Source organism: Thamnophis sirtalis, unplaced genomic scaffold (genome assembly GCF_051295495.1).
Source record: "Thamnophis sirtalis isolate CommonGarterSnake01/CBP01778 unplaced genomic scaffold, rThaSir2_p1.2 scaffold_3, whole genome shotgun sequence".
Lineage (NCBI taxonomy): Eukaryota > Metazoa > Chordata > Lepidosauria > Squamata > Natricidae > Thamnophis > Thamnophis sirtalis.
The window spans coordinates 170,680,314-170,706,394 of NW_028261383.1; the positions used below are offsets into that span (position 1 = coordinate 170,680,314).

At 41.3% G+C, this 26,081-nt stretch overlaps 1 protein-coding gene across 1 annotated transcript in view; it reads right to left on the reverse strand.

Moving 5' to 3' along the window:
* The window catches only part of CACNA1F (calcium voltage-gated channel subunit alpha1 F), an 89,779-nt gene that overhangs the window by 39,946 nt on the left and 23,752 nt on the right, over window positions 1-26,081 (reverse strand). The window contains exons 16-28 of the mRNA XM_087708285.1: window positions 23,914-24,034; window positions 20,445-20,526; window positions 19,415-19,469; window positions 16,496-16,556; window positions 13,419-13,545; window positions 11,157-11,286; window positions 10,930-10,989; window positions 8,688-8,794; window positions 8,430-8,517; window positions 8,012-8,119; window positions 4,260-4,312; window positions 3,581-3,727; window positions 758-959 (exon numbers count right to left, since the gene is read on the reverse strand). Coding sequence (XP_087564411.1) covers window positions 758-959; window positions 3,581-3,727; window positions 4,260-4,312; window positions 8,012-8,119; window positions 8,430-8,517; window positions 8,688-8,794; window positions 10,930-10,989; window positions 11,157-11,286; window positions 13,419-13,545; window positions 16,496-16,556; window positions 19,415-19,469; window positions 20,445-20,526; window positions 23,914-24,034 — 1,341 coding nt within the window. The remainder of the gene's footprint in view (window positions 1-757; window positions 960-3,580; window positions 3,728-4,259; window positions 4,313-8,011; window positions 8,120-8,429; window positions 8,518-8,687; window positions 8,795-10,929; window positions 10,990-11,156; window positions 11,287-13,418; window positions 13,546-16,495; window positions 16,557-19,414; window positions 19,470-20,444; window positions 20,527-23,913; window positions 24,035-26,081) is intronic.

Consider the following 26,081-nt stretch of genomic DNA (forward strand, 5'->3'; position numbering starts at 1 on the left):
TTTCCAGTTTGCTATGGCTGTATATTCTCCCTCAATAAATAAATACAAATAATAAAACATGCATGACTTTTCAAACTCCATCTCCTTTTTCCCAATGATAACACTTTTGTACTGATGTATATTATTAGAATGCATTCTAAACCTGATGAATAATGGATTGTATTTATTAAGGAGTGTTCTCAGAACAAAAACAATTAATAAATAGGGGTAAAACTTCAGAAATGAAAAGCATTCTTTTATTCAGTGTGGAAAAAACTGGGAATGATTTCATTCTTCTCAGTACAAAGGGAAAACTGAGGAGGGAAATAGTAATTTGATCCCCATTAAAGGTAGGTGAATGGGACGTAGAATGGCAAAGTCCTTGATGACTGTGAATGAGTAATTATGGGAGTAAACTAATCTTTCTAAATATGATGGAACTGTGTGATATTCGGAATTCTCAGCCAATGTGGCTTTCTTACAGTTGCAATCCCAACACAACATAAAGATTATCAAGTTGGGGAAAGGTGGACTAAGCCAGAGGTGGGTCCCTACCGGTTCGCACCAGTTTGGTAGAACCGGTTCGTCAAATCTACCAAACTGGTTAGAAGAGGTTCCATCAGTGGACCCGGAAAGCAGGCCACACCTACAGAAGAGGTTCCCAAAAAACTTGAAACCCACCACTGGACTAAGCCAATGTCATTTGGAGAAGGAAAAAAATGGAATCTGAAATGTTATTTCACAAGCAAACCCAAGGAGTTGGGAATTGGAATGCTACCTGGTTCTTGTCCAGCTCACAGTTTTTGTATTCCTGCTCTCCTTGGGCCCGGAAAGTGATGATGACAAAACCCACAAAGATATTCATCATGAAGAAGGCAATGATGATGATGTAGACAATGAAGAAGATGGAGATCTCCACCCGGTAATTGTATATTGGTCCTTGGTTTTCTGCGTTGGCATCAATAGCTTTGTACAAGAGCCTGGCATAGATTAGATGGTGGCAAAGAAAGTGTAAGAGGGGGCATAGCAGGAATGGAGAAAAAGAAATGGTTTTTTAAAACACACACACACACACACACACACACACACACACACAGACTCACACAGAGAGAGAAAGAGAAAGGAAGAAAGAAAGAAAGAAAAAAGAAAGAAAAAGTGAGAGATGAAAGAAAAAAAGGAAAAAGGGACAGAGAGACAAAAGAAAGGAAAGAGAGAGAGAGAGAGAGAAAGAGAGAGAGAAAGAGAAAGAGAAAGAAAAAGAAAAAGAGAAAGAAAGGAAACACATGGCTGGCAAGCCATTCCCACCAGGTCACATGGCCAGCAAGCCACTCCCACAAAGGAGGCCACGCCCACAGAGTCGGTTCGATTTTTTAAAAAAAATTTTGTTACATATTTTTATTTTATTTTATAAGCAAAGTGTAGCTTGGGTTTTCCCCATTAACATCTTCTCATACGTATCATTCATTTTACATCATATTTCTATTTCCAATTTCAGCCATATTATGTTATTTCCATATATTCCATCTTAAGTTGAATTTCTTCTCAGTAGATAAACAATATCATTATTTGGCCCTCCAAATTAATCAAATTTAACATTTCATTTTCATCTGTTATTCTATTTTACTATAGACAACGTATATCCTCAGATTTAATTTTTGTATGATAAACAGTTCACTTAATTATCCACAATTAATAGTATTGTTTATTATATTTATATGTTTGTTTATTATATTTATATTAATCTATTTCCCTCATATCATATTAACTACATACCATTAACAATGTTAACATATTTCATTTTATTCTACTGGTAAATTATTTTCCTTCTTTCCTTCTTTCCTAACCATTTTTTCTTGGTCTCTCAGAAACTTGACCTCTTCTTTCCACCCATTCACCTAGCTTTTTCTTTTTCTTGTTTTTGTAATTTCTATATTTTTTCTTCCCAATCTTTTTTCTCCCTTTTGATTCTATTGTTCCCGTGGCTTTCCCCAGATTTTTTCCTAGAAATGAGATTTTTTGAAGACCTTCAATCAATGCCATGGTAAGAATACTTTTGAGGACTGGAGACCGGGAATTCAGGGGAAAACATTCTGCCCTGCTTGTAATTCTTTGTGGAAGCATTTAGCAACTACTGTGGATACAACATTCCAAATTGGGGTCATGGCTTGTCAAAATTGCTAGAACCCCAGAAGAAACCATTATTTCTAGTCTTTTGAGGAATGGTCAGGACAAAGCATGATGGCTGAGTCCTGCAATCAATAAGAACATAGTCAAAGTCCCAAAAGACTTGAGCATTTTCTCTCTTCAGAAAAGATTCAAACCAAGAATTACAGAATTCAGGGTTATCTGCTGGTCTATAACTAAATAAAGTTGGATTGATTGAATTCAAGGTTCCAAACAAGTTCAGGAGGTAAGATATTGCTAAGATATTTTATACTACATGTCCCACATCTGACTCAGCATATCTGCTCAAGAAACAGAAGGAACCAATGCAATTCCATCCTGCAACCTAATTTTCAGCCTCAACAATATCACATCGCTCTTTCTGCTCTTTTCTCACTGATGACCCAATTCCTCTGGATTCAGGTTGTCAGGAAAATAAATAAATACTTACATACATACCCACTCTGGGATAAGCAACATTACAAAAAGCACAGAAAATAGTTATTTATAAAAATAATAAAGTCTGGATTTAGAGAGAAAAAAATCAGGATTCAATTAAATTATTGAAGCCTCCAGCACTTTGTCTATCTCTATCGGCTTGTGAAACGTGGAATACCTCAATGGGGCTCTTCCATCCCCTTCGTTTAACCAAACACAGTCTTTTTTATAACCATAGAAATGTGGCAGAGTATTCAAAGAGGCAAAGGGAGAAAGAAAGAGAGGAGAGAATTCTTTTTGGCGGTTTTTGTAGTCATACATCTATCTCTGTTCCTGAAAAAGAGGATGAAAAAACACCAACTACCCCTCATTTGGGGGCTAGAAGAACATATTCTCTTACTCAGAGGTGGGTTCCTACCAGTTCACACCTATTCGGTAGAACCGGTTCATCAAATCTACCGAACTGGTTAGAAGAGGTTCCACCAGTGGACCCGGAAAGCAGGCCACACCTACAGAAGAGGTTCCAAAATTTTTTGAAACCCACCACTGACACACACACACACACACACACACACAGACTGACACAGAGAGAGAGAGAAAGAAAGGAAGAAAGAAAGAAAGAAAGAAAGAAAGAAAGAAAGAGAAAAGAAAGAGAAAGAGTGTGAGAGAGATGAAAGAAAAAAAGAAAAAAGGGACAGAGAGACAAAAGGAAAGAGGGAGAGGGAGGGAGGGAGAGAGAGAGAGAGAGAGAGAGAGAATGGCCGGCAAGCCACTCCCACCAGGTCACATGGCTTGCAAGCCACTCCCACAAAGGAGGCCACACCCACAGAGTAGGTTCCAAAAAAATTTGAAACCCACCACTGCTCTTACTACACCTCGGAGTTAAGCAAAAAGTATCTAAACAGCTGCATGAAGCGAAAAATGTTAAGACATTGGGGAAATGGCAAACATCAAATAGACATGCATATACGCTGAGCATAACCTCTACAGAGTAACTCACGCTGGCCATCCCTCAAAAGTGGAGACAGTAAAGAGAGCCATCATGCCCGACAGCACATTGTCAAAGTTGAAGTCACTGTTGAGCCACATGCGCTCACGCACCATTGGGTGAGCCACATCCCCATCCTTGTACACAATGAACGTGCCTCTGGATTTGGGAGGAAGAGAAGGAATGGAAAATGGACAGAAGGAGGAATATGGTAGTTTTGAATCAATCGGAGAGTAGAGTATTCATATCTATTGAATTTGCATACGGGCATTTAAAATGATTGCAAATTGCTTTTTAAGCAATTTAAATATAGAACAAACAAACAACAAACAAGTATTTATGTAATAGAGCTAAAAAGAATATGCAATTAAGTGGCAATTAAGTCATTAAATTTTAGCTTCCAGCTCTGATCTCACTGCAAGTATACCTGGGGACCAATCATTAATATAAGCATGAATTGAGTTTTTGTCATTCTGCTACTAGTAGTAAACAGTAGCACAGTTGGAAAGCGGGAATCAGCAGTGTTCATAAAAGGTCCTAAAATGAATCAAGGGAACATGGCAGGGACCAAGATCAAATCCATTTTTTTTTATTCAGTTATTTCAGTGCAAAGCTACACCACTGATAATACAGGGAGTTCTTTATCAATCTCCCACTTAGGAATTCTTATTAGAGCAGATTTTATACTTACTTGCACTCAACTGGGGTATGCTTGGCCTCATCTGTGCAGCTATAGAATTTGCCCTGAAGATACAAGGATAATAAAAGGAAGGCAATCACAAGAGAGGGATTTTTTCTTGGAAACCTATCTGTCTAGTCTCTTGGAGCTTACAGAAATGCAGAGGAAATGCTTTATATATCAGTTCACACAGGAACAGCCTTTAAACAGTTCAGACTGAAGTTCTTCATCATGAGCAGTTGTGAGGTCTTTTCAATCTATGGACTAGGTATCAAAGCGAGTGTCTCTTTATCCAGTCCATAGAATCCCTTGTGTATTTCCATTTGTACCACTATCATTATACATATCACCAACTCTTTAGACTATATTATCATATTGTCTTTGGTAAATATTCCCAGTAATATTGTGAATGTTAGAGAGATGGGCCGTTAAGAAGGATGAAATATAAATAAATTATTTTAATATCCTGATTTATACAGTCAGTCCATCAACCTATCTACTTACTTACCTACCTATCTACCTACCATATATATCACTAGAATCCCAAGATCCTAGCAATTTTCAATAGTGAAAAAACCACTATGAAACAATAGAGATAAAAACATGTTTAATACGGATCAAATAGATTATGGATATAATTTCAACCATCAGGCAAAAACACCAGTAGAAGGCAATTTTCACTTGGAAAGACCTGCACGATACCTCTAACTTTGCAACTTTTAAAAAATATGCTAAGAATATCATTACTGTAATCTCCACTGGAAAATATGCTAAGAATATCATTACTGTAATCTCCACTGGAAAATATGCTAAGAATATCATTACTGTAATCTCCACTGGAAGATTTTTCCCTAGGTTGGTTACCCCATAACCAGGAAACATTATCCCTGGGCCATGCCAATCTTACTTCATGTAGGAACCTGCAACATTCCCATCCAGGTCAAATATACTAAACTGGTTGTTTTCTGCCTGGAGAAGGAAGTTATGCTTTGCACTGTATCTAGAAGCCTACTGGCAGAAAGGCCGTGCAGCATTCAATATAGAGATGCAATTCTGCCATAATCGCTCTCAACCTTCAGCATGGGCGCTGTCGCATTCTGAACCAGCTGCAGCTTCTGGGTAATCTTCAAAGATAGCCCCTTGTCATGCACTTTACAATAGTATCCATAGATGGAGAGGAGGCATAATGACTGTTGCCAGATCCTCCAGTTCCAGGGCCATGAATGATTCATCAGGTAAAGCTAGACCAGTGGTTCCCAAACTTGGCAACTTTAAGACTTGTGGACTTCAACTCCCAGAATTCTCCTGGCTGGAGAATTCTGGGAGTTGAAGTCCACAAGTCTTAAAGTTGCCAAGTTTGGGAACCACTGAGCTAGACCAAGGCACCTCTGGCCACGGTTCCACCACAAAATCGCGGAGGACAAAATCGCGCTCGACGAAAGCGCGCATTTGACGTCATCACAGCGCGACGAAAACATCGCGCTGTGATCGAAAAATGTAAAAATAAAGCTAAAACCTTACCCTAACCCCCCCCAAACCTAACCCTAAACCTAACCCTAAACCTAACCCTAAACCTAACCCTTAACCTAACCCTAAATCTAACCCTAAACCTAACCGTTAACGTAACGCTAAACCTAACGCTAACCCTTAACCTAACGCTAAACCTAACGCTAACGCTCTAAACCTAACCCTAACCCTTAACCTAACCCTAACCCTAACCCTAACCCTAACCCTAACCCTAACCCTAAACCTAACCCTTACCTTTATGTGAATCGGCTTGCTTTAATTTTAATTTTATTTCAATTTTTAATTTTTTTCGTCGCGCTGTGATGATGTCACATGCGCGCTTTCGTCGAGCGCAATTTTGTCCTCCGCGCTTTTGACGGGTCACGCTGGCCACAGCTCTTACCTAGCCATCAAGCAGCAGCTATGAGCTTAGGAGAACACTCAGCTCATGGATCTGCTCCCTTTATTCCATCTAACAACAGTAACTATTGCAGCAGACATAGCCAGATGGCCTCGTTTTGTTTTGATTGAAGCTTTGCTGGCTTCATTTCATCAAAATCCCCAGCATTGAGGAGGGATCTTAACATTTCCCATTTAAGTCAGCATGGTAACGTGTAACTGGATATCACCAGCTTAATGATACCTCATAATGAACCAATGGGAGGTATACTCTCGGGGGGGGGGGCCTTATAAAGATTTATCAAAGACCACTGGAAGGGTATGTGCAACTAGAAAGGGGAAGAGAAAGGTTTAGCCTACGGTTCTTGTTGTTGCCACAGGACTGCTGCTGAAAATCGGCAGGTCTGTGTGAGGAGGGCTTCTTTCCCTCCATTAAATTTAGACCCACAAAATTGTGCTGGGAAAGCTATTATCTCATTGTGTCCATATCCCACTCGTTGTCCCTGAGCCGTGGCTGGTAAGAGCAAGGAAATAATACGCATGAGCATCAGTATAAGAATGTTGAATTAAGAGGTGGGGGGGGGGGCAGTCTGATGTCAAGCAATAAGACTAATAACTCTTTCTGCATTTTATTTTGCATTCATCTCTATACTTCTTAGTCTATCTAGTTGATTCCTTCCCCTTTCTTATTTTCAATTCTTACTCTTCTGCCCTCTGCACCTCAACTGGGCCCAGCATGTTGCTAATCTCTGCTAGGGCCAAATCCCAAACTTTCATATAGGATTATAGAATGTTGGAGTGGAAGGGACCCGTGGCACGACAAAACCGCGCTCGTCAAAAGAGCGGCGACAAAACCGCGTCGCTAAAGCCGTGACGTCATCACCACGGCGACAACAGCGCGGCGACAGAAGGGTGCTTTAAAACAGCGTGGCGGCAGAAAGCCGATTTAAATTAAGGTAAGGGTTAGGATTAGGTTTAGGGGTTTGGTTTAGGGTTAGGTTTAGGGTTAGGTTAGGGTTAGGTTTGGGTTAGGTTTAGGGTTAGGTTTAGGGTTAGGTTAGGGTTAGGTTTAGGGTTAGGTTTAAGGTTAGGGTTAGGGTTAGGGTTAGGTTTAGGGTTAGGTTTAGGGTTAGGTTAGGGTTAGGGTTAGGGTTAGGGTTAGGGTTAGGGTTAGGTTTAGGGTTAGGTTTGGGTTAGTTTTAGGGTTAGGTTTAGGGTTAGGGTTAGGTTTAGGGTGCTGAGTGCTACGGAAGGTGCGGATTTGCCCTCCACGGTTATGTCGTCGCGCTAGGGTCGCCTTTTTCCTTAGCGCTTTGGACGGCGCGGATTTGCCCTCCGCGCTTATGTCGGCGCGGATAAGGGCTTCACGGTATTGTGGGTGAACCGAAGGGACCATAGAGGTCATTCAATGTACCTTCCTGTTTACCGCAGAAATCCAAATTAAATTATCACTGACATGGCTGTTCAGCCTCCAGAGGCAAGGGGACCATTTAAAAGTTCTTAAATGGGTCTCTGCCTTAAAGAGTTCTCAGAAATGTATTACAAAAAAATGTTTAGGTTTCCTGTGCAACTAGCTAGGGTGTTTGTTATTGTGTTTCCTTTAATTTTACTTGAGTCTTAGCTTTTTCTTGGTGGCATCTGCAACTCCAGATAAATCAAGAAGCACGCATAAGATTTGTTGCTAAGGTGATGTGTTTGGAAAAGTGTTTAGGCAAAATCGAAAGGAGCCCACCCACACTCGCTCCATGAGTTTGGTCATCACTCAGTATATTTTTTGATCGTTCCAAGAACACGTATTTGTCTTCCATGCTCTCTTCACCTCAGTCACCCCTTGAAATGTCAAATACTGTATGTCTTACCTTGAATAGCTGAACGCCAATGCAAGCGAACATGAACTGCAGCAAGGTGGTGACGATCATGATATTCCCAATGGTGCGGATTGCTACGAACACACATTGTACCACGTGCTGTTTGGGAAAGGAGACACAGAGAGAGAGAGAGGAAGACATAGCTGAAAATAACACTTATGTCATCTGAAGAACCAAGAGGGAGTGGGACAGAGAGAGGGCCCACCCATTCACAGCTTACATGCACTCATATGTGAAGAAAGAAATGGATGGGTCTATCCAGTTCTGCATTTTAGGACAGCTTTCTCCAGCCCAGGGCCTCCTAGATGCATTGGGCCGCAATTCCTACTTAGCATGGCCATATCTAGAAAGCACCAGATTGGGAACATCGCTCAAGAACCAGCATCTATTCTTTTAGAGAAGTCCTCACCTTCAGCCCTTTGGCTCGGTTGATGGCTCGGAGAGGACGGAGTACCCTTAGTACCCGCAGGATCTTCACCACAGAGATGGCACTGGAGCTGAAGCAGAAACAGGGAGGCTGGTGTAAGAGCCAATAGGCCCATACCCAACCATTTGGACCAAACTTTTCAGATGGGATGCCCAGAGCTTAATTCTGCTCCTTCTTAATCCGTTTGGCTCTTTGTCAGGGAGCATACTTATCCTTTGCATATCCTGCTTTCCAACTTACTGGATGCCGAAAGAGATGAGTGAGACACTGACAACAAGCAGATCCAGGAGATTAAACCAGTTCCGGCAGAATGAGCCCTTGTGCAGGAAGGCACCGTATGAAGTCATCTGTAGATAGAGATGTCAAAACAGCTGTGTCTCTCTCCCTTCCTCTCATAGGTGTTGGGAGAATGAAGTAACTTGGAAATGAATGCCTGGTTATTTTGCTGTAAGTGACTGCTTCATAAAACAAGTCAGCTGTATGCAAGAGATCTCTCGCCTCCCTCAAGGTCCATAAAGACATTTCCGTTAGTTCTAAAGGCTGTACTGGTTTCTCTGTCCCTGAACAGATGGTACATGTCAACACTGTATTGGAATAGACCAACATCACACCCATATATAGAGAACACAGAAATAGGTGCAATCTCATGGATATCGCAATTATATTTTTAAGAAAACAGTGATATATTTGCAATTATGTTTTGAGGAAGACAGGTTACTTCTGATTAGGCTTATAAAGAGATGCTTCACAAAGTATGAGCAATAAACTCTCAGAACTCAAGGGATGGCTTAATAGGACTTCCTGAATCAGATGGACTTCCATGCCTTGTACAAAACCCTACCTCTTTCCCTGGATAGCAAGATTTAAAAAATATGTAGATAAATACAGAGGCTTAGGAAAGTATTTTAGTCTCGGAATAGTGGCTTAAATGCAACATCAAACATACATTAAAATAAAGATTTGATTTCTTCTGATATTTCTGCCCACCTCTCGTGGCACATCAGATACATTCTATCCTAGAGGTAAACTGACTTCAATACGGAGTTATCCATTACAATTATAAACAAGGGGGTATTCTCAAGTTCTCAGATGGTGCAACTCAGACTATGCAAACATTTTGAGGTAGCTGTAGCCTTCCAAGTCCAGAATTGTTTATAAACACAGGTTAAATAGCAACAGAAATAAGCATTTGGATAACTTAGTACAGAAACAGAGAGTTCTCACGCCTTGACATTCATTCTTGGAAATTCTGGATCTCTATCCCAATTACACTTACATTTTTACAGTCTCCAGAACAGTGATGGCAAACCTTTTCGGCACCAAGTGCCAAAAATGGAACCTGGATGCATGTGCGTGTGCTGGAGCGCCGGAAACCTGAAGACTAGCTGACCGGCACACGCATGCCTGTTTTTTGGCTGTTTTCAGACTGGGTTTGGGGGGTCAAAAAAGCCCCCCCAAAACAGCCTGAAAGTGGCCCAAAAAAATGGCTGGAAAACACCCTGTTTTTTGGCTGCTTTTCAGGACGTTTTCCAGCCCCTGTGAAGACCAGCTGGCCGGCGTGCCTATGCACGCCGGAAACCAGAAGGACAACTCAACTATGCACGTGCCCACAGAGAGGGCTTTGCGTGCCACTTCTGGCACATGTCAGAGGTTCACCATCACGGCTCTAAGCAGTTCATTCTGTAGTTTTCTTCAACCCACTCATCTGCTTCATGCCCTATAGTTTTAGTATCCACAAGGCTATCTGAATGGGTTCCACCACAAAACCGCGTTCGACTAAAGGGCGCTCAACGAAACCGCATAGCTGATGTCATCAACAGGGCGACAACAGCGCGGAGAAAAAAGCATGCTGTAAACGCTAAACCTAAAATTAACCCCTAAACCTAAACCTAACCCCCCTAAACCTAACCCTAAACCTAATCCTAACCCTAAACCTAACCCTTACCCTTAAGTTGAATCGGCTTGCTTTCAAAGCGCTATTTAAAGCGCCCTTCTTTCTCCGCACTGGCTGTTGTCGCCCTGTTGATGACGTCAGCGACGTGGTTTAATCGGGCGCGCTTTAGTCGAGCGCGGTTTTGTCGTGCCACGATCTGAATGATATCGTGGCCTCTAGGATGCATGTTTTTTTAAAAATATACTTTTTTTATTTTCCATTTTCATAACATATAATCACATGTATACTATTACATAGCCAATATCCTATTGTATTAAGTAGTAATTACATCAGTTCCTCTTGCCATCAACGCCCAGAAAGATAAAAACCCATTATTAGCTCTTCTGCTCTCCATACACCTCTTTCTTCTGCCTCTCTCCTACCTCCTTTCTTCCCTCCATCATCCTTTCCCACTCTACTTCCCCTTCCTTTCTCCTTCTCCTCTCTCTTCATTCCACTCCTCCTTATAGGATGCATGTTTCATTTCTGAGTTGATAGGCTTTCTCCTTCCTTTGCTCCCTTTGCCCTTACTCTACTTAGTCTTATTACCTTAAGCAAGATCTCAACAGTGAAGATAGACGTGAAGGCATAGTCAAAGTAGCCCAAAATCTGAGTAATGGGAGAGAAAAAAAGGAAAGAAAAATAGCTGAAATATAAAAGCCGAAGAGCAGAACGAGCAAGAGAGACAGGTGTGTGGATGAAGGAAAAGAAGGCTTTTTTTTCTTTTGCCTCCACCTCCTTTCTTCCATTCTTTAACAACATGGGTCATAGCTTACATTGTTGCGGAAGGAGTGTGCTCGGATGGGATCTTCAGCTGCCAAAGAGATGCTGCTAAGAATGATGAAGACAAGGATGAGATTGGTGAAGATGTGATGGTGGATCAGCTTGTGGCATCCAACACGAAGGCTAGTGGAAGAAGGGAAGGCAGTAAGCTAATAGCATAAGGCAGAACTGACCTGAGATCCAAATTCCAAAAAATCAGGAGGTGATGCTCTGGCACTAAAAAAAAAGTGTGATAGGACACACATGCAATTTATTACAAATAAGGGCAGAATATGAATGGTAAATTTGGAGAAAACTCTGTGACCACAAAAGCAAAAGGTGCCATCAAAAGGCGACGCCTCGGAGTAGGGCCTTCTCTGTTGCCGCTCCGGCCCTATGGAATGAGCTACCCCCAGAGATCCGGACCCTACCCACTCTCACGGCCTTCCGAAAAGCTATCAAAACCTGGCTATTCCGTCAGGCCTGGGGCTGTTGACCTCTAGATTGAGGTCCAGCCCCGCTTAGACTGGGTGCATGCTGTGTCTTTTTAAATCTGTTGTGTTTTATTTGTTTTTAATCTTTTTAATATTTTTGTTTCTGTAAGCCGCCCGGAGTCCCCTGGGATTGGGCGGCCTATAAATTTAATAAACAGTAAACAGCAGCCCTAACATATAGCAAAGCCATTGGAGGGATATACATTAAAATACGTTGGGGGTACAGCAATCTCCTGAAATATCGAATGCCAGGAAATGTGAACCTACATCAGAAGCAAATGACTTGGTACCTTTTCTTGCACTAACAAGGAAGGTATTGACGTAAACTGGGCTGTGCAACAAGATAACTTCGAGACCGCCTGCTGCCACATACCTCCCAGCGGCCAGTAAGATCCCACAGATTGGGCCTCCTTCAGATGCCGTCAGCCAGGCAGTGTCGGCTGGCGGGCCCCCGGAGGAGAGCCTTCTCTGTGGCTGCTCCGACTCTTTGGAATCAGCTACCCCCAGAGATCCGGACCATACCCACTCTCATGGCCTTCAGGAAAGCTGTAAAAACCTGGCTATTCCGGCAGGCCTGGGGCTGTTGACCTCATTGTTGAGGTCCAGCCCTGATTAGAATGAATGCATGTGGTTTTGTGATTTTAAACTGTCTTTTTTCTTTTTTTTTCTTCTTTTTTTTTTTGTAAGCCGCCCGGAGTCCTTCGGTATTGGGCGGCATATAAATTTTGATAATAAATAAAAATAAATAAAATAAATAACCTGAGATACCATAAATGAAGGGGACTGCAGTACATCAGCCTAGTCAGACTTGAAGGCAGTAAGAGTCTGGTTGACTTTGTATCAATGGTGCTTCAGATTGGTTCCTCGGTTCCACCACAAAACCGCGGTAGACTAAAGCGCGCTCGACAAAAGCGTGTACCTGACGTCATCACAGCGCGACGAAAACATCACGCTATGAGCGGTAAACTTAAAATTAAAGCGAAAACCTTACCCTAACCCCCCCAAACCTAATCCTAACCCTAACCCTAAACCTAACCCTTAACCTAACCCTAAACCTAACCCTAAACCTAACCCTTAACCTAACGCTAAACCTAACGCTAACCCTTAACCTAACCCTAAACCTAACCCTAATGCTTAACGTAACCCTAAACCTAACCCTAACCCTTAACCTAACCCTAACCCTAACCCTAAACCTAACCCTTACCTTTACGTGAATCGGCTTGCTTTAAAATCGCTTTTTAAAATCTCCGCGGTGGTATTTGTCGCGCTGCTGATGACGTCAGGTACGCGCTTTAATCGGGCGCGCTTTAGTGGACCGTGGTTTTGTCGTGCCACGGGTTCCTCAGCCTGAGCAACTAGTCACTAGAAAAGCCATCCAGCCCCTTCCTCCAGTCTACCTGCTGTTGACTTGACTTCTGTCTGCCCCAAATACAGTAGTGGTTGAATTTTGACTAGACAAAGGTTATGTTCCCTTTTCCGAATCTTCTAACTCAGTGGTTCCCAAACTTGGCAACTTTAAGACTTGTGGACTTCAGCTCCCAGAATTCTCCAGCCAGCAGAGCAGAGCTGGCTGGAGAATTCTGGGAGTTGAAGTCCACAAGTCTTAAAGTTGCCAAGTTTGGGAACCACTGTTCTAACTGACAAATTGCAGCACTAATCCCACAGGCTCTGACACTAGAAGAGAGGAAATCTGGACCTCATTCTACGATTTTTATAGGCTGAAGTCACATTCCCATTGAGCCAAAAAGATATTTCTCCCTATTTTCCACTTTGTATACTCACGGGTTTGTCTGACTAAGGCAAAAAAAGGCGCTTCCGTCAGGAATTGGTACAACTTTCTCCGTGGGAGTGTCTTCCAGTTTGTCTAGGTGGGACTCGGCCAAGCTCTGCTGATCTGCCACCTCTTCCTCTCCTAAAGCAAAGGAGACTCCAGTTTCGGATAATTGATTTTATAACGATAGACATATGCACAGTGCATTAGAGTAACATAGATAAATAAGAACGCACTTGTATACTTCTGCTCTTTTTTCTCTCTCTCTTTTCCTTTTATTTTCCTTTTTTTTTCTTTTCTTTCAATTTTAGTGTAAAATACAAATTGAATAGATTAATGAATAGTAGAAATACACCGAAGTGAGGAGTAGAGGGAAAGAAGAGGGAGGAGTAAAGAGGGAGTGAGAGGGGAATGTAAGGAGGGTGAGATGGAGGGAAGGGGAGAAAGGAATGTCTGAGGGGGAGGGGAAGTAGAAGAGGGGAATGCTGGAGGGGAGAAATGAAAGTTGGAGGGGGAGAAGAAAGGGTGTATGGAGGATTGAAGTGTTATGTTGGTTTTCCATGGTGGAATATAAGATGAGTTGTGTTTATTGCTTTCCTAAGTGCACAGTATATAAGTGATTGTATAAAATGAAAATGAAATAAAATATTTTGGACAAGATAAATTTCTGTCCCCAAAGAGTTTATAGTTTAAAGTACAACACCGGGGGAAGCAGTAATTAAAAGGATGGAAATAGTCAGGTGGGGATGGGTGGGAATGGTTAGGTTAGGCTAAACACCTGAACAAGGAAGAGATCCAAGGAGTTATGCAAGGAATTAATGCAAAATATGACATTGGAAAGGAGAGACACATGTTAAAATTCTAGAAAAGCAGTCCTAGACATAGCAGAGAGCAAGAAAGGGGAAAGTCCTTGAAATGAACAGAAATCTTTGGATATATCATGACTTACTAACATTCAAGTTAAAATCAGCTTGAGACTATCTCCCAAAATAGCTACAGCCTTGAGTTAAGCAGATGGCAGTCTCTAGGCAGGAATCTTAGCTTATTTATCTATATATTTTGTATAGTTGCTGGCCCTTCCAGAAAACCCATTTTCCAAGCCAGGCATTGGACTTAAAATTGGACTATGTAAGAGGCAATAAAGATGAAATTTCAGAACACAGTTGTCTCTTTATGCTTTCCAGAGTGTAAGTTATCGGTGTGAGCTGTCCAAGGTCCTGCAACCTTAACTGGGGCCTGTTTTTATTCTCCTGCCGTGTAATCTTCTTCCTGGTATCAGCAGAGCAGGTGAAACTAATGAAGCCTCAACAAGTGAAACCAGGAGAGATATACCAACAGAGAATGGTGGAGTGTTGTAGCAAAACTTTGAAAAGTTTGTTCCCACTCAAGAATGGATAGAAAGCTAGTTTGATATAACTTCTCCATCTTCCTAGTTCAGGAATCCAACTCCTGTATCCAACTGCTTAAAAAGCATTATTTTCTCCTGGAATGGTCAATGGCCAAAGAAACAATAAATGTTATCACCAACAAAAACATAAACTATTCATATTCAGAAAGCTAGTTTGATATAACTTCTCCATCTTCCTAGTCAGGAATCCAACTCCTGTATCCAACTGCTTAAAAAGCATTATTTTCTCCTGGAATGGTCAATGGCCAAAGAAACAATAAATGTTATCACCAACAAAAACATAAACTATTCATTTGCCAGCTTTTCCCTTCCAGCTTTTACTTATCCTAAATAAAAGACTATTTTAACCTTGACTCTAAAGAGACTTTCCAAAACATAGTTAATGGGTACCCACACACCCCGAGTATCTACACTTCGTTTTTGAGAGCCCTCTGCCAGATTTCTAGTAGCAAATTTGCCCCATTTAGAGAAAATAAAGATACATCTTTATTCTGGTTTGAGGTAAATGCAGAAAAAAAAGCACAGATAAGGGGAAGAAAGCATCAGCCTGTCAGGCAGTGACCCTTAGTGGAAGAAAAGAAGTATTACAGGGAGCATTACTCATCTCTGAAGATTTGTAAAGGATGAAAATGTGTTATAATTGTGTCACCTGAAACAATGACATGGTTCAAAATTGGAGCAATTATGGGTATCTAACTTACATGTCTCTCCAAATTCTTATTATTATAGGATGCTATTGGTATATATAAAAATTTGCCAACTAACAGCAAAAAGGGAGGTCCATGAATTTCAAGAGCATAATCAATTTATATCATTTCTCTTCCTTTTTTCCTTGCAGTTAGCAGCTGTTTCACATGTGAGGATTAATAGCAATAGCAATATCAGTTAGACTTATATACCGCTTCATAGGGCTTTCAGCCCTCTCTAAGCGGTTTACAGAGTCAGCATATCGCCCCCACAGTCTGGGTCCTCATTTCACCCACCTCGGAAGGATGGAAGGCTGAGTCAACCTTGAGCCGGTGAGATTAGAACCGCCGAACTGCAGATAGCAGTCAGCTGAAGTGGCCTGCAGTACTGCACCCTAACCACTGCGCCACCTCGGCTCTAAATAGCCCAGAGAAACTGAAAAACTAAAGATTTTTTTCAAGTTCCCTCTCTGGAAAACATAAATAGCTCTTTGTTTCAGTTTAGTACAGGGTTGTCAAACTGGCAGCCCTCAAGCCGAATGCTTCATGCACAGGCTACGCCCACCCAAGCTCCGCAAAGGGAAAAAAGTCACAAAACATCATGGGACGGCAACATGACACCGCGAGTTTGACACCCATGGTCCCAGAGTCATATGCCACCATTGGAGCAATCGGGCCGAAGTCTAATTGCAAAAGCCCATTGCAAAAGGTCAGTTCGGGTCTCTATGAAGAGGTAATCTGTTCTTCCCCTGAATTACTTGGCTTGGAAGAGAGAAAATAAGATTTCAGAGAGAAAGAGGAGAGAATGAGAGAGTGAATATCTCCAGGGACTTCAGTCGTGACCCTTTCAACTTCTTTCTTCAACCTGCCTACCACACGGCTCCCAATAGACTATCAATAAGAGAATGCAATGCTCACCCACAAACAACCCCACCCTTGTGTAGGGGCTACAGTCTTTGTGACTTGGTCACAGTACTAGAATCCCATTTTTTACCTGTTCCTTCTTTGCCTTCTTCTACAGCCTCCTCCTCCTCCTCTTCCTCACCACCTTCTACCTGTAGAAATCAGGGAGGTCCAATGTGGAGAGATATTTTAATGAAAGAGAGACTCATCCCCAAAGTTCCCCAATTATTTCAAGGAAGCGCATAAGAACAACCTGGGCAGGGAAAGGTGTGCAAACATGGAAGGACACACAAAAACCAATGAAAAATGAGCATACATTTCTCCTACAAAGTCTTCCCCTTGCTGCCAGATACACTACATGTTTCTTATTCACATACATGCTATGCTTGTATCTAAAGCAGGAGATGGGGATATAAATAGTAGGTGAAATGAGACATTTGGGTGAGGAGAGGCTGACAAAAGAGCCGGAGGGTATAAATGCAATGAGCTAAAGGCAAGGCCTTAATTACTTGAAAATTAATTCTTTTCTAATTTACTCTATCTGGATAGCATAACATCAAAGAAGACCGAAGTATGGCCTATCGTGCAATAAAAACGGTTGGATTGAATTTGGTTAAAAGTGGAAATTTTGCCAAACATAAGGCTGATTATAGATTATGGAAGGCACACAGAAAATTGTCCAAGCTACGGATAAGTTGAAGATGGAATCACCGCACAGACTAACAATGCAAACATGGCAAAATTGACTTGTTTGGTCACAGATAACAAGTGCTTTTATAAAAGATTGGCAACTACTTTTTGCTGAAAATGGAAAAAAATGAACTCATGTATAGATTTGCTATTCAGTCAAAGGGTTGAATATGGGGGGGGGGGAAAGAACCATGTGGTAACTTTAAAGAGGGAGGACAGCAGTGGTGGGTTTCAAAAATTGTTGGAACCTACTCTGTGGGTGTGGCCTCTTTTGTGGGAGTGGCTTGCCACCCATGTGACCCGATGGGAGTGGCTTGCTGCCCATGTGACCCGATGGGAGTGGCTTGCCACCCATGTGACCGGATATGAAATTATGAATTAATTCTTAGGTCGGTCCAAGTAGCTATTCAGACGTTAGTGGTTAGAAGCAATCGTAAAGCAAGATATGGAATTAAAACCAGAAATATTTTGTTGGCTATTTGAAAGGGAGTATAATATATATTTAATTTAACACATGTTAGCAGCTGCTGGAATTGTGTTTGCACAACAGGGGAAAAACAGAGATATGTAAATGAATAAATATTACAATGTGCAGAAATAAATAAATTGACAATTAGAATCAAGAAGGCTTTGAATACTTTTTCACGTGGGATTGGTTTTAGCAATTGCCAACTAACGGAAACAGAAATTAGAAATCCAAAAGTATGAAAGAAAACACCAATTATGTAAGGAAAGGTCCCTAAAATGTATAAGGAAATATGAGTAGATCATTATTAATGCGTAGATAACTGCGGGACATTACACACCCACCAGTGGTGGGTTTCAAAAAATTTTTTGAAACTGGTTCGGTAGATTTGACAAACTGGTTCTACCGAATAGGTGTGAACTGGTAGGAACCCATTTCTGGAGGACAGATAAGAAACTTCTCTGTGGCTGCTGTAAAGATTGGAAGTTGCTTCTTTATGGACTTCCGGTCATGGGGAACTGAAGACATGCTTGAAAAAATTGGGATTACATTACAGCTGAAATCCGCAGTTTGATGCAGATTCCGGACCAATTGGAGAAAGGAGAGAGTGTGAGGTAGTCTGCACACAATTTGGACAGCTGCTCCTTATGAGTAAACTACAGTTGAGCCATTGGGAGTCAAGGGATTACATCTAAGCTCATAATCGTAATTAAGGACTCAAGTTTGGCTGATCCACATTTTTAATCACTTTGGCATTCACTTTTTATTGCTTTTTTAATATTGAGAACCTCTGGAATGGCAAGCTTTTATGGACTTCACTGGGGGACTTTCCTCCAGTCCATTACTAAAGACGTTTTAAGTACATATTTAATTGTTTTCTTTTTTCTTTTTCTGAATTAACAGCAAAAGGGTGATTAGAGTGAGGGTGTTGATTTAAGAAACTATAATAGTTACAGTGTGCTGCTATCTCTGGTAATTTTTATTGGATTTTTCTTGATTAGATTTGAAAGATGACATTTGCGGTATTTGTTTAATAATATAAATGAGATATAAATGTAAAAGAAAGGAATTCAATTGGATTAATTAGATCAAGTTTATAATGGACAGGTTGTTATTTCTGGCAACCCTTAATAGATTTTTGCTAACTAGAAGGGAGTGAGGTTTTAAAGCTGTGCTTATATAATATGGTTTATATTAGCTTTATCTGTACATGTAATTTTGTTTTTTAAAAACAAAAGTTGCTACTTTATATATATTTTTCTCAACTTGGACTGGTTTTTCCATTTCTTCTTTTATCTTTCATTTCATTTTATTCTTAATTTCACTCAAGTCTATATAATTTCAAGTGTCTCTTTTCCTTATGTGACAATGATAGATAGATAGATAGATAGATAGATAGATAGATAGACAGACAGACAGACAGACAGACAGACAGACAGACAGACAGACAGACAGACAGACAGACAGACAGACATACATTGTTTTGTTTGGATTAAAAATGAGCTGGACAGAAAATAAGTGATTTTTTCTTGTGTTTGCACTATAAAAATCATTATGCGCTGTTTGTTGGAAGTAGTAGCACATAACCATGGAATTCCCTCCACTTGGAAACTAACAAAATCTGAGAAGGTATCTGTTGCAATGCTGTTGTTTCCAACTAGATGTAGTTGACACCCTTGCGTAACAACATAAAATGTGTTAAGACTCTTGTCTTATAATTTCTAGGCTGCCTGAAGTCCAACACCTCTGGAGGGTATCACATTGGGAAGGCACCATTAAAACTTGAAACACTTCACTTATTGATATCTATAGCTATCCAGGGAACTTGGATCAGAACCTGAACTTGGACCTCACCTTCAGAGTTTTATTCTCTTCCTCTTTGTTCTGTTCTCCCTCTGCTGGTGCCTGTCTGCATTACAACAAGAAAGGACATTAAGAGAGAACATTAGAGGACAAAAAAAGAAAGACATTAACTTTATCTTGCATTTGCCATCTGAGTTTCTCGGTATTCTTCTATACTCAATCCCCATTTAATGAAACACTTCTTGTATTTATTGCCTTTTTAAATTGGAGTATTGTACATTCCAAACTTTTACTTAAAACAATCCTACTGCGGTATATATGCCCTTACATGATGGTTTATAGCAGGGGACCCCAAATCCCGGGCCACAACCACTACTGGGCCGCGCCCTGTTTGGAATCAGGCCGCACGAGCGGTGGGCCAACGGGCATGTGTGAAGCTCAACTAGCGCAAGCAGTGGGCTGCCGTGTATGCATGTGTGCGCACTGGCCCACCGTTTGCGCAGGTCAAGTTGTACACGCGTGTGCATGCTGGCCCGCCATTCATACAGCCCAGTTCCCCTCTCTCCCCACCTTCCCCATCCAGGTTGCCAAGTCACAAAGATTGGGGACTGCTAGTTTATCGTGACCCGTCAAAACCGCGCTCGACTAAGCCGCGCCCGATTAAACCGCGTCACTGACGTCATCAACAGGACGACAACAGCCAGCGCGGAGAAAGAAGGGCGCTTTAAATAGCGCTTTGAAAGCAAGCCGATTCAACTTAAGGTAAGGGTTAGCTTTAGGGTTAGCTTTAGGGTTAGGTTAAAAGTTAGGTTTAGGGTTAGGTTTAGGATTAGGTTTAGGGGGGTTAGGTTTAGGTTTAGGGGTTAATTTTAGGTTTAGGGTTTACAGCGTGCTTCTGTCTCCGCGCTGTTGTCGCCCTGTTGATGACGTCAGCGACGCGGTTTAGTCAGGCGCGGTTTTGTGGTGGAACCCTAGTTTATAGCAGTAAAACAAACAATTTTACAAAGTTACAAATCGAACAGCTATTAACTAGTTGAAATTTCTTTCCCATCCTGCCCTCCCTCACTTAGGCTATGCTCACTTCTCTTCTTTGGAGGTATTAATGTCGTCTCCATCAGCAAGATTGTCCACTGCAATAGCCAAGAAGACATTGAGTAGGATATCTGAGGTGAGAAGTTTAGAGAAAACAATCTGATATAAGAGGAACTAATTCAATCTGAAGACACTTGAAGAACAGTTTTGTAGCCCAATTAAAGATCTACAGGTTAGTCATCCGAGTTTTACTTGGTTGATTGGTTAATAATGTGCATGCATTTTGTCTATGTGGAAACACAATCTTGAAACACAAAGCACACTTACTTCATTTTAAAATAAAGAACTCATTCATTAGAAGAGTTCTCTCTTCTTATGCACATGGGAGAAAGGAAAGTGCCTTTATAGAGATTACCTACTTATATTTATTTTATTTATTTATCAGTTTTATATGGCTGGCCCTCTTACAAGAGATGACTCTGGGCAGCCTACAACAATCAAGTAAAACAACAAATATATAAAAAAACAATCATTATAAAAATACAAAACAATCATTAATAAAAATTAAAACATTATTGAAAATTAAAACAAACCAATTACAAGGCACAGATAGAGAGAATATATCAATACTAGAGCCATTTTAGAATGCCATTGGTTCCCCCGAGGGACCTCTGAAACGGTAACAAGGAATGGAGCTAACCTGACTTCAAGGCAAAGAATGTTCCACAGGGCAGGCAGATGTGAGTATTTGGTGTTCTGCTGGTGAATTTAAGCACCTTTTTTTGGCAATCAAAAGGCTATCGACTGCTTTGCAATGACAGCATTGCTATGTATTTATTCATTCATTTGTTCATTTTATTCCCAATCTATCCCACAGATGAAGTTCTATGGGTAGATTGCAAAATTATTGTGGTTCTTACGACCAGGAAAAGTCAGCCTGATTGTTCATTTTACGGACTGGAATGACTGACTGAATGAATAATTCATTCATTCATAATGCCATTGTCTAGAACAAGCAAAAGACTTAGGTGAGAAAGTTTAAGGTACCGTAACATGGCTAATAATTCATCAGAGAGCCAGTTCAGTCTAGTGATTAAGGCACAGGGCTAGAAAGCTGGAAACAGTGAGTTCTAGTCCTGCCTTAGCCATGAAAGCCATCTGGGTGATCTTGGGCCAATCACTGTGTTTCAGCCCAACTCACCTGACAGGGTTGTTGTTGTGGGGAAAATAGGAAGAGGAAAATATATTGGATATGTTCACAATCTTGAGTGACTTATAAACTAATAAAGATGGAATACAGGTAGGTAGGGAGGGAGAGGGAGAGGAAGGGAGGGAGGGAAATGGAAGAAAGTGTTGACAATCCCACATCTGTGTTACCAATTCAATTTTATCCTTCTCTAATCACAAGAGAACCAAAGATATGGTTGTTTGTTATATTTATCTAACAAAAGACAGCCTATGTAGTTTAGTGTTCTATGTCACATTGTAGCCAAATTCCAATCTTGACTGATAATAACTAGTATTTAAGGTATGTTGGATTTATTGTAGAGATAGTAAATGTCACAACTAGTAGCCTAATATCTATGAAATGGTTCAGTCCTCATTATATAATATATGTATATATTGCATTTGTGCTGCTAAATAAATAAAGGGAGACTAGTATAGATCTATTTCAAGCTATTTAGCTCTCATCAGCTAGCCATACCCTTACTGGGATTCGAACCTGGGCTGTATTACATATTAGGCAGTTGTATTAGCCACTAGGCCACAGGCTCTCCTCCTTTATCAGCTAAGCCAGGGAAATAGGTATGTATTGTGTCACAACCCCTGGTATGCCCAAATATGGGAGGAAGCATACTGCTTCCTTTCTCTGTCTATCGGCTCATCACAAGAGACCATCCAGACAGAAAGCCATTATTTTTACTGTTGCCTTTGTTATGTTTGTGTTGCATTTGTGCTGATAAATAAATAAAGGGAGACTAGTATAGATCTATTTCAAGCTATTTAGCTCTCATCAGCTAGCCATACCCTTACTGGGATTCGAGCCTGGGCTGTATTACATATTAGGCAGTTGTATTATGTCACAACCCATATTTATCAGCACAAATGCTAAATAGCTTGAAATATATAATAAAGAGTATAGGAATTGGGCTATGACTGTGACTAATTTAGAAACTAATCTCTGACTGTTAAGGTGGGCATTTTTTTTCAAGGTCATATTTCTTGATGTGTAACTGTTGAAGGCTGCATAAAAATGGTAGACCATATTGTAATCAGTAGTGCACAGGCAACCTATTTTCTCTGGCAATTCTCTGCTTTCCTTTCACCAATGCCCTATGGAACGATCTACCCGTAGAGATCCGGACCCTTTCCACTCTCTCGGCCTTCCGAAAAGCCACCCAAACCTGGCTGTTCCGGCAGGCCTGGGGCTGTTGAACAAGGTCCAGCCCCACCTAGACGGATTGTATGAGTGTGTTGTTTTAAAATTGTATTTTTTAATTGTATCTTTCTGTTTTTAACTTTAATTTTTTATCTTGTCTTGTAAGCCACCCAGAGTCCTACGGGATTGGGCGGCATACAAATCTATTAAACTATTAATTAATTACTAATTGCCAACTTTCTGTTGCCTTCTTTTGATATCTTCTCTTTCTTTCTCAAATAGGGGGTGCTAAAATAAAGTTGGATTGCTCTTTCCAAGAACTAAATTGATTGCTAATAAAATACTTGAACATTTAAGCCACAAGGCCCATAAACGTTGAGCCTAGGGTTTTATGTAGTCATCCTTTGTTATAGTGCCGTGAGGGTGAACCTATGGCACATGTGCCACAGGTGGCATGCAGAGACCTCTCTGCAGGAATGCCAGCTGTCGCCCCAGCCCAACTCCACCGGGCATGCACACGCGCCTCCCACCAGCCAGCTGGTGGGTCTCTGCCACACATGTATGGAGTGCATGCAGGGAATGCTCACATGCATGTGCAGGGGGCCCTCGCATTGTATTTTGGGGGTTTGCACGCATGTGCGCGCCCCTCCCCATGCCCCATTTTGGGCCTGGAAGGTCTTCTGCAACAACCTGGAAGCCAAAATGGGGCACAGGTGCACCGCGTGAAGCTTCCCTACACCCCATTTTGGGCCCAGAAAGCCTCCTGCACCAACCTGGAAGGCAAAAATGGGCGAGAGGGGCGGGGCGGGAACATGCACAGAGTATGCACACACATGTGCAGAGGTGGAGTGCATGCAACGGATGCATGCACAGAAGCGCTCACATTGCATTTTGGGGTTTCACGTGCATTCTTTGGGCACTCAGCCCCAAAAAGCCATCCATGTATAGTGGAACTAAATATAGGCTCTGAAAAGGCATGTGATCAACATTTTGATCTGCTTTCTAAAGAGAATTAAGGGTGGCTGAGACTGACATAGCAACTAATTTATAAATTAATTAGCACTAGAGCAACCTTTCATGATTCTCCTGGCCTTAACATGGAAATAATATCCCTGCCAACTGCAGGGTCAAAGGATACAGTTGCCGCAGATAAAGAGAATGATGAAATAGACGCAGACCAGCATGCCAGGAAAAACGGGGCCGCCGTAGGCCATGATCCCATCATACATCACTGCATTCCAATCTTCTCCTGTCAGGATCTATATTTCACAGTTGGACAGGGAAAACATCGACAGCAGATCAGATAATTCTACAACTCCTCCCCAAGAAGAACTTCTCACAATTTTGCAGTGAACAAATTGTCTTGATCCAGTGAGCAGAGATTTTGGAATCCTGGTTCTTTTTGGTATAAATTCACAATTTAAAGATGATTGTGAGCGGCAGGAGGTAATTCGAGCTGTTTCAGTCACATACTCTCCTGGCTCACTTGGATTAAGAGCCGAGGTGGCGCAGTGGTTAAATGCAGCACTGCAGGCTACTTCAGCTGACTGCAGTTCTGCAGTTCGGCTGTTCAAATCTCACCGGCTCAAGGTTGACTCAGCCTTCCATCCTTCCGAGGTGGGTAAAATGAGGACCCGGATTGTTGTTGGGGGCAATATGCTGACTCTGTAAACCACTTAGAGAGGGCTGAAAGCCCTATGAAGCGGTATATAAGTCTAACTGCTATTGCTATTAGCAACTGTCTGTTAGCTCTTCCACGCGTTAACATTTGGATGGTGGGTATATACCACAAACCTTTATTACATCCTCAGATCCAGTAAAACAATCTTCTCTTAAGCATAACCAGCTTTGTTTTCTTCATAATACTAAAACCCATTAAGAAGTCAGGAGAAATAATTACTTCTGGCAGCAAAATGGTGTTTTTTTTATATTTAATGTTGCCAAAGGTGAGAGGAAGCAAGAACTGCAATTTCTTTAGTTTTACGCATTTCAGGTTCAAAGCAGAAAATGACAAAAGATAGGGCCAGCTTGGGTGAGTACAGTACGTAGAAGAGACAGAACTTTATGTTAAGCAGAGTTAATAGAGCTGCCCCCACACATTTTGCTCTTAAATGTTTATGTTCCAAGTGGGTTTTTTCTTCTTCTCTTGATAGGATTTAATTTCAGTTCTGGGGTACATCAAGGAAAAGCCAATTGGATTATAATAGTTTTAGAAAACTTCATGGATTTACCTAGGTGTAAACAAGTATACCCTTCCATCCAAAGTGTACAACTATTAAAATTCTAACATACAACGCTGAGTACGGTGTTTACTTCTGCACCTGAGGTCGATTACAATATTTCAGTAACTTATGCTATGTTGTTTCCTTGACTATTCTCTTAAGCCTTTTTCCGGAGCTAGACTCCAATCGTTACAGAAATTTGAAGCTGCTCCTAAAATGATTCATAAGACTAAGGAACCATTTTCCTGAAAGCCATTGCCGTTTCTCAAACCTTGAGATAGCACTAATTCTTGAATAGCTTTAAGGATGATATTTTCTCAGCCCTAAAAGTTAGAGACAAGGATTGCTAGCAGCCATGTGCCTGGAATTTATTTCTTGGAAGTAATTTACAATGTAACCAATTATATGAATCACATCTCATATATTTTTTCATTAAGAATCCGGACTAAAGAAAGTGTTTTTACTAACTCCAGAAAGTACATGGGTCTAAGGAGCAACAGTTTATCATTCAGGCCAGAGGTGGGTTCCTACCAGTTTGCACCTGTTCGGTAGAACCGGTTCGTCAAATCTACCGAACCGGTTGGAAGAGGTTCCACCAGTGGACCCGGAAAAGCAGGCCACACCTACAGAAGAGGTTCCAAAATTTTTTGAAACCCACCACTGGTCCTTGGATAGGATTATTCTACACTATCATGCTCATGTTTATAAAACTCAGGGCCTCCGTGAAAGGTAAGGATGACTACTGCGTTTGTGGTGCAATCAGAACATTGGGTGTGTTGAAGTTGTTTTAACGCAAACCAAAGATGCCTTTTAAAAAACAAGTTTACATCATATTCTTATGCAGGCCAGTGCTGTGTGCGAGGTAATTTAAGGTGGTTCTGACAAGTGTCGTCGGCATCTTCATATCCGGTCACATGGGCGGCAAGCCACTCCCATCCGGTCACATGGGTGGCAAGCCACTCCCACAAAGGAGGCCACACCCACAGAGTAGGTTCGAACAATTTTTGAAACCCACCACTGATTCAGGCTCTAAGCCAGAAGAGGGAATGTCAACTCCCAAAAGCACCAGATATCAGGGCCAATA